At 39.3% G+C, this 8,766-nt stretch overlaps 2 protein-coding genes across 2 annotated transcripts in view; one reads left to right on the forward strand and one right to left on the reverse strand.

The window, feature by feature from the left end:
- FAM184B (family with sequence similarity 184 member B) overlaps positions 1-5,730 on the forward strand; it is a 41,961-nt gene extending 36,231 nt beyond the window's left edge. The window contains 4 exon segments of the mRNA XM_050710261.1: positions 2,251-2,368; positions 2,535-2,639; positions 3,329-3,531; positions 4,973-5,730. Coding sequence (XP_050566218.1) covers positions 2,251-2,368; positions 2,535-2,639; positions 3,329-3,531; positions 4,973-5,063 — 517 coding nt within the window. The 3' untranslated portion in view covers positions 5,064-5,730.
- Positions 5,731-7,072: 1,342 nt separating this feature from the next.
- On the reverse strand, positions 7,073-8,608 carry MED28 (mediator complex subunit 28). Its single transcript, XM_035569024.2, has 4 exons — positions 8,404-8,608; positions 8,255-8,321; positions 7,882-7,994; positions 7,073-7,418 (listed from the first exon to the last, which is right to left on the reverse strand). Exons 1-4 carry the CDS (start codon positions 8,569-8,571, stop codon positions 7,221-7,223), a joined length of 546 nt encoding a protein of 181 aa, XP_035424917.1. The 5' UTR covers positions 8,572-8,608; the 3' UTR covers positions 7,073-7,220.
- Between the last annotated feature and the right edge of the window lie 158 nt (positions 8,609-8,766).

Genomic DNA, 8,766 nt, shown 5'->3' on the forward strand with positions numbered 1-8,766 from the left:
AACAAAAGGCAGTAAGATAATGATTCTTCGATAAATGCCTTTTGTTTTGGGGGGTTGGTGTCAGAAAGCTATGTTATGGCTAGGCTTGAAAAATATCAGGCATTTTTTATTTTTCAGTTGATGGTGCTAATGAAATAGCAGTATTTTTCAAAATATATTGCGTGTTAAAGATGAACATTGTAGTTAAGGCATTGCTATAACATTTCTTACATTCACATTTAAGAAAAAACTTTTTTAGAATGGTGGTAGACATTATTGTTTCTGATGGGGTGCTATGAGGTGATGAAACAGAGCATGAGAGCCTCCTCTTAAAATCCCAGAGATTCCAAAATAATTTTGCTTGGTATGAGTTCCTATAATACTTTATTGTCACCTTTGTCCATTAAGATTTATGTACAAGCTGACCATAGATAGAATATCAATAGCATCATATAAAATAGCCCCCCACTTCCTGAAGGTTGAAGGACAAGGGCTTCTTCTCCAAATAATTTTACTCTTTCTCAGTGTTAGTGTGGATCAGCCTCAACTGCAACTGAAGTGTTGAAGTCAGATCAGTAAGCAGAAGCCCAGAGCTGTGCTGTTAGCCACCTTTGCTGTCAGTAACAGACCTGAAAACTGCATGCTTTCATCAATCATAATAAACAAGTGTTAAAACGTGAGAATTCAGACATATTTTAAGACCGATGAAAGGCTAGTGGTAGAAGACCTCAAAATGAAGCATAAACAAGAAGTAGACAATACTGAAACAAGATCACCAGAAGGAAATAAAAAAATGTTACCTGCTTTCAGCAGGCAAATCTCCAAGCAAAGATTTTCTCCTTAGAAACTAAGTCATTTAAATAAACTGTGACTCATACTGGCAGTGAGTTCTGTTTTTAATTATTATTCCTACTATGCATGGTTTTTTTTATAGCTTATGGATAGAATAATATGAGCACTGAAGTAGAAGTGTTTAGGTATTTCCTTTGCAAACACAGAAAGACATAGATATATTGTAATAATCTATGAATATTGTTTAAAGTAAAGCATTATACATACAATTTACAATAACAAATTAAACCTTGCACTTAACCTCTTACAATTTTATGACGTGTAAAATCATCTTTGTCACAGATAATACCAGAGACCTTGATCCATCATTTTGTACTTAATTTTGTTCAGTGCAGCAGCACCTTTGAGGCGATGCTCATTCTCACTCCCCTGCAAATTTCCCAGGATATTCCCAAACTGCAGCCCCCACTGTATCATGTAAATAAATGCACTCTGCAGCCCTCTTTGGAGGTAAGTAGTTCTGTGGTGCTTCAGGCTCTACAGCAGAGGCCCCCCACAAACAGTCCTTGGTCATGACATTGTCTTTTCCTCAAATCCCAGCTGTGCAGCACAGCTCTGCAGAGAGCCCTACTTGCAGGTAAGTAGGATCTCAAAACATTCAGACATTAAATTTTATCTTCATATCTGAATTCTGAGATAGACTAAATCAAAAGTGTAAGATTGATTTTTTTCTTCCTCTCAAAAATGTTTCCCCTCACCAAAAAAAAAGAAAAAATAAGTGGTTTGTATTCTGTAATTAATTTAACAACGTGGCAGATGAACTTCATAGCACTTAGTTTCTTGAGCAGCAAAATTCATGAATTTGGCTGATGAAATAATGAGTTGTTTTTTCATAGGTCAAAGAAATGTATGTTTCCACACCATCTCTAAGAAGGTGTAAGTTCTTAAGTTCTGATTAGATTTTTTGTTTGTTTGTTTGTTTGTTTTTTTCCCTGATTAAGGCATTTAAAGAGCCAAAGTAAAACTACAGGTTTTGCCTTAGAGGACAAACTAAAGCAGCATGTATATCCAAGCCTCTCTTTTCATGAAAGTTATAGGATATTAGTATTTCTCAGGTCTTTATCAAGTATGGTCGGAATTAGGCTGTAGATTCTAAGATTATTGGTAAGGAAAAAAAAAAACAGGTGGATACAGATATGCATAGATATGGTGACAGAGATTTTTCTCTTTAGTAAATTAGACTAGCAATATGATGTGCAAGCTTGTTAGCATTTTACTCCAGGGGATGGATTATACACCGGGTAGAAAATTTGCTTTGGAACTCCACAATATTCTATATTCTATAACATCCTGTTTTATCAGAGGGTCCTTACTATGGCCCTATCTCCGAGGCTTGGAGTTTAAGAGTACAGCCCAGGTGTCTCTTGAACCTGGCCTAAAGAAGTGTTTTTGCTGGTCTGTATTCTTTCTTTCACACAGACTTAAGGAATTAGAAGAAAAGACAAGAAAGCAGGAGTCCAGACCAGAAGATATACAACTTATAAGCTGCCTGCAAGATAAACTAAGTGAGAGAGAAGAGATTATTAAGCAGCTGGTGGTAAGATTTCCGTCTACGTACACATATATACTTTGGAATCTGTTGGAAGGTTCTATTCAGTGTTTCACACATTGCTTTTGATGAATACTTTCTTTCTGCTCTGCAATTCTTTGAAAAATGTATGTTTCTGTACCAAAGAGGCACACGTAATTTTCTTTTTCATCAGGAAGGAAGAAAATTTCACCATTCACTTTTAGCCAACGCTGAATCTTACAGGAATCGATCATTTTCTTTCAACCCTAATCAGGGATGCTTGACTCCTTCTACAAAGGTAAGATAGGCAATTCAATTAAAATCACAAATCACGATGTTTTGTTGCTATTTGAATAATACAGATGACAAGGACAATAAAGGTCCTGTTAATTTTCTACTGTTATTCAGTAGAACTCCAGGAAGCTGACCTATAATGAGGTGCTGAGTAAAACATAAATTCAGTAGAAGTATGTAAGCACATGGGTACAAGTATTTAAGCAAATATAAAGCAGTAGACCCCCAATGAGCTCAGTCTTCCATTGGAATAAGCACAGTCATTGACTGCAGGTAATTGGGAGTTGTTATTTTGATACCATATGCATCAAGCAAAATTATGAATTGGGTTTGGGCAACACAGGATTTGTCCCTGGTCATTCCATCTGTATGATACTATATATAAACAGTAAAAACAATATGCTGGTGGAAAGCACTTAACTTAGCTCTGAGTATCCCTGCAAATCTATTGGATTTGATATATCTAAAACCTCAAGGTCAAACACCCAAGTTGTTTTAATTGGACTGCCTAGCCCCTGAATGCTCACAGTGTACCTGAGAATGTATTTTAAATGCCTATAGAAAAATACGGGACCCTTCATTTTTGGGTGCTCCTCACAAGATGTCTAGGAATGAAGTATTGTTGAGTTTTTATAGTATAAGGTGTGAAAAAATATGTGTGTAATGCAGTTTTCTGTTATGACAAAAAAACAGCAGAAGAGACCGGTGGAGGTGCCCAGCCGTGTTGTCAGTGTTCCAAATTTAGCTTCCTATGCAAAGAGCCTTTTGAGCTGTGACTTGAGATCAAAAAGAAGTGCTCCTCAAATAACAAAGTCTACAAGCTTAGACCGGAGTCCTGGCTGCCTCAGAGTGGGCTCTCCACCAGCACAGACCTCTGACAGCAGTGCTGCTACAAGGTATTTGTCTGTTTTGAAGTGACTTACTTGTAAGATGATAACTGAATAAAATATTCTGCATCTTGTAGGCATTCAAACACATTAGACACTTGGAAATAAATAATGATGTAAGGTTCCTGTCCTGCAGCAAGCTCTATGCATCCAACTTTCTGCAGACAGACACAGAACTTAACTGCAGAAGTAGGCTGTTATCACTGCCCAGCAGAGCTTGTGATTGCAGTCCCTGCAGATACAAAGCAAGAAGAGAGAAGCTGCAAATATTTGAACAGCAATGTGGTTAATAGTGAACCTGGCCTTAAAACTCTGTGTACATATCAGTGATTCTATTAAGGATTATTTTCATTCTTACTTTGTTTCCTTGCTTTGCACTTGGATGATGTAGATGACATTTTTATTTTAGAAGATGTTTGAATGAACCTAGGCAAAGGATTTTGAGACTTAAAAATTGACTAGCAGCTACGTAGTGGTCTTCCAATGTCACAAATCAAGATCTTTTGCTGTTCTTGATTTCTAACTTGGTGTATCATGTTTTTGTCTTAAAAGCTTTTTATTATTACTCAAATGTGCAAGCTATTATTTAAACAATGCTTAGTAGTTTCCAAATATATATATATTAAAAAAAAAACCCTAGCACTATACTTCAGGACAAAAGCCGGTCTTCTCGCCTATGTCCTGTTGGGCACTAGTTAGACTGCACACTGCATGCTGCAGAGTTCTTTCCTGGAAGGCAGATGGTGCTACCTGCTGCCAAAGACAGTAACACAGGACACTGGCTGGGGTCCAGTTGGGCAATTCCTGTATCTTAAAGATAAAAGCACTCTGTGTCATGCTAGATGACTGCCAAGGCAAATCAGATTTGTATGTTAAAGGGAAATAAACAGGGACACTAAGGATAGATTGGCTGATACTTATTCCTTTAAAACAGACAGTTATAAATGAACTCATATTTGCTACTATAAACTAAGTGAAATTAATATAGATTTACAAAGAAAACATCCTGAATCCTGAAAAATCAGGGTTTGTGTAATAGGATCAATTATAGAGGCCACTTAATATTAAGAAAATATTCAGTTCCAAATAAAATTTCTATTGATGTTTTTTCATGCATAAACTGTATATTTTTAAGAATGAATTGCAGCTGCCCTTTTCTGATTTTCAGTATTTCCCATTATTGAAGCATCCATATTTTTGAGATGTCAGGAATTATGTTCAAACATTTCTCCATAGCTGCTTAGCCCTTTGTCACCCTCCTCCGACTTACTAACAGTGCTGTTAGTCCAGTCACCTGGCTAGCACTACGTCCCACTAGAAGTTGCCGCTGGCACCTTCACACACTTCATCTAAGCACAGGTCCAATCATTCATTGTAAGTTTTTCCATGAAAATAAGTGTTAAATATTGGTAAGATTGTAAGCAATGCTAATGTTTGTTTATTTGCACAGGACACACGGCAATGAACCACCACAAGCTAAAGATGACCAAACCCAAGACCCTCAGCATCAAGAATGGTTTACTAAATATTTTTCATTTTAAAGCAAGTTTACTTACTCCTCAGAATTACTAGAAAAGCTGTTTCTGTTTTCTCCTAGGGAATGATAATGCAATGTATGATTTATGAAAAAAAATCCAACATGATTTCCAAGTAAATAATTAGGGACAACTGTGCTTATATCAAATTAAAATGAAATTACAGGCATGGATTTCAGTAAAATGCATTTTTTAACAATCTCTGTGAAAAAAAAAAAAAAGAAAAAAAAATCTGCATTTTGTTACGTGAAAAGACTTTTTATTCAAGAGAATGTACCACTCCACAATTACATGAAATATGCAATTTGTTCTCTGAGATGTCCTGTAGAGGGACCCCAACTGAAGACGTTACTTACATACTTCCTGTAGGCTATATACTTGCTTCATCAGCTGCTTAAAATCATTTCTGCATACAGTACGGCAATTTTGTATTTGTAAGGGTTTTTTTTTTGTTAAATTTGTTTTATGCTGTACAGCATGTGACGTACAACCAAGAGCAGCATGCTTATAGCGATCTGTTTTAGAAACACTTTATGGTTTGCTTAATAAACCGTTTCGTATAGTCAGTATTGCCATGTTTTCCTGGTGCGCTTCCAACACATGTAATGACCAATCAGCCTAATAAATCGGGATAATATGTAAGTATGAACATTAAAACTTGCTTGTAAAACAATGATTTCCATGTCTTGCAAAATAGTGTTATGATAAAGTGTGAGACTGATACACTCAGAGGTTCCAGATTTATGGGAGCTGCATGTTTGCAATGTTGTACGATCAATATTGTTCTCATGCCCACTGAAATGAAAAGTAGGTGGATGACTAAATTTATAAAATCATGCCAACCAACTCATTGCTGGGGAGGAAAGGTGTTATTCTTAAAAGAAGGCACCCATAAAGAAATTAACTTTCAGATAGTTCCTCAGCAAACACGAAAGAAAGGGAACCGCACAACCAGCAGCCTAGTGTTTTAAGATAGGGTAGCTCCGATTCAACTGCTGAAGGACTTGAACCCCGGTTTAGGCCCCAGCTACATAAGAAATTTTATATATGCAGAGGCATATGCCCATCCTAACACCTCTTATATCCAACAGCCAGCAAGTGTTGTACCAACAGATGCAAGAGCTTACTATCAAACAGCCACTGTACATCTCCCATGGCGAAAAGGTGGCAGAACGGGTACAATACAGGCCAGTATTTTTATCCCAGTTGTCATAATATATTTATTTCTGAAGTAAACTGCTGGGTTTGGAAAGAGACTATGACATCAGATTTGGCAAAAAGTCATTTTTAATACACATAATTAAGAGGCGGATAGTAAACTGGTGCACAGTCAGGAACACTGAGGAGTGCCTTGGCAATTGTGAGATCAGAAATATACAGGGCTAAGTTTCTCATCAGATTTTTCAACCACTGTACCCCAAAATCTTTTAAAACACGTAAATTCAATATATAGTCACTAATTCTAACTTCTAGAGTCACAACATCCTAATTTCTTAACACTGTTCCCAAAAAGGAGCCTCTAACACATCGTTTTCCTGGCTATATGGATGAATTAAGCTCATTGCCTTGTAATACAGAGACAGAATTCCTTTGTTACCTCTACCTCCAAACCCTTTTTTTGGCTGTGTTTATATTACTAAATACTGCACCTTGGTAGAAGCTGCTTCTGTAGACTGGAACAGTGCTGACGACCCAACACCCATAATGAGTGGTCTTTATTAATCTGTGGCTAGGTATTTTGGATAAGCTTTACACCAGCCTGGCAGAGCACAAGCAACACTGGGAGCGTATTATGTTCCCCACCTCCAGGGTACATCTTGCGTTTTCATTTCCCCCTAGAAGAATCAAGTTTGTATATCCCAAGAGGCCTTCATGAGGGGAGTGAAAGCCCAGTGGAGATGGACAGTCCACTTCAAAAAAGCACACTCTTCTTCTGAACTAGATACAATTCAAAGGGTGCTTCAACAATGGTACTGAAGAATAATTACCAGACCACAAAACACTTAGTTCTCAAGTATTTTTTGGAAAAAAACAGTAAGATAATTTATTTCACTTAATTCTGTCTTAACTGATTATATTTATTGTACAAATTACTTTATACAAAAAGCATATGAAACCATTACTTTGCGTCATTCAAAACGTTTAACTGTGTAAATTCAAAGATCACGTTTGCTTCATTGGAGCAGGAATATTAGCAGACGCCTGTTCTAGGTAAGCTAACGGACCCTGAGGCATTTCTGCAGGTTTTTTGTGTTGTACACTGATGTCTTCCAGGACCTGTTGCCAGTGTCGCAGTTTACTCAAATGCTTCTGAATTAATGCTTCTTTTCTCTGCAATTCATTTCTTAACTCTGACACATCCTGTAAGTGAAAAAATAGGTATTAGTAAGTAAATAGTATTCCTAAGAATAATAAAGAACCTCAAATAAACTGCATGTAATTTTTAGCTTGAGTTTTCAAGCTGATCTTACAGGAATTCTAACACTGGAAAAGCACTTAAGAGAGAAAGCACTGCGAATGCTTTCCATTCTGTTTGCCTAGGTCGTGTATTTCAGAGCTCATTACTTGCAGCATTTCTTCAGATGAACTAACATCATTTGCCCTCATGCTTCAATACTCCCCAGAGCAGCGGGCATCCAGCTTCTCCAGGTCTGTGGCAAGATCTACCTTAACAGCCAAGTTTTACCAACTTAAGATACAGCATCACGTTGACAAACCCAAAATTAGTGTGAATGAGATGATCTAACTGTACTGGTACACAGCCTACCTGGCGCAGCATGACATAGTCAAACTAATTAAAGCATACAAACTAATTTATGCCTACCTCTTTAATAACTTGTTCCGGTTTCTGGACCGACAGCTGCAGTCTTTTTTGTAGGAAAAAACACTCGGTTTGCCTTGCAACATCCAGGAATTTCTGGATGCACTGATCAACACCTAAACATAAAACACGAGAATGGAGAGACAGAACAGATTCCCAAAACATCATTACAGGCTGACAAGAGTTACCTGCATATACGTGCAACTAAAACCACCTTTTAGAGTATCTTCTAGAAAGAGACCCTTTAAGTGTACTATGAGGGATTTTAAGGACAGGTATCCAGAAGCAGGAGGCGCACTGAGCCTCAGTACGGGGCAGCTCTTTGTAAACTTAGCGCCCTGCTCTGGGCAGCCCCCCGACCCCGCCGGGCGCTCACCGGTGCGGATCTCCTCCTGGTCGGTGCCGTTCACGTAGTCCTGGCTCACCAGCGAGGCGAAGCAGGCCTGAGGAGAGACAAGCGCCGTGAGAGGAGGTCGCGCCGCCCCGGCCGGCCGCAGCCTCCCCCGGTCCCGCCCCGCCCCTCACCTCGAAGGACGCTTCCAGCTCGTCCACGAGCGTGTTGTTGGGGTTGCGAGGCCCCGTCGGAGGCGGGATGAGGCCGGCAGGGCCGGGCCCCCCCGGAGGTCCCGGCGGCGGTGGCGGCGGCGGCCCCGGCGGCTGGTTGGCGAACATGGCGCCCAGCGCGCCCGCCATGGCTGCCACCTCCCCTCACGGCCCGCGCCTGCGCCCCGGCGCCTCAGGCTCGGGGGTGGCGAGTACCTCCTCCAGCCGGGCGTTACCTCAGCCCGGGGCGGCAAATATAAAATAAAATACAATAAAATGCATGCGTAAATAAGGGATTAAAGACAAAAAAGGCAGCAAAAAGGGCATTCCCGGTACGAACCTCCA

The sequence above is a fragment of the Cygnus atratus genome, chromosome 4, assembly GCF_013377495.2.
Source record: "Cygnus atratus isolate AKBS03 ecotype Queensland, Australia chromosome 4, CAtr_DNAZoo_HiC_assembly, whole genome shotgun sequence".
Taxonomy (NCBI): Eukaryota; Metazoa; Chordata; class Aves; order Anseriformes; family Anatidae; genus Cygnus; species Cygnus atratus.

Bases quoted from the DNA above. Each gene is read 5' to 3' on its own strand.
- MED28 (XM_035569024.2), bottom strand. From the start codon at position 8,571: ATGGCGGGCGCGCTGGGCGCCATGTTCGCCAACCAGCCGCCGGGGCCG. The intron at 7,995-8,254 runs GTGAGCGCCCGG...TTTTATGTTTAG, and splicing joins CCAGGAGGAGATCCGCACCG to GTGTTGATCAGTGCATCCAG. The intron at 7,419-7,881 runs GTAGGCATAAAT...TTTCACTTACAG, and splicing joins CGGAACAAGTTATTAAAGAG to GATGTGTCAGAGTTAAGAAA.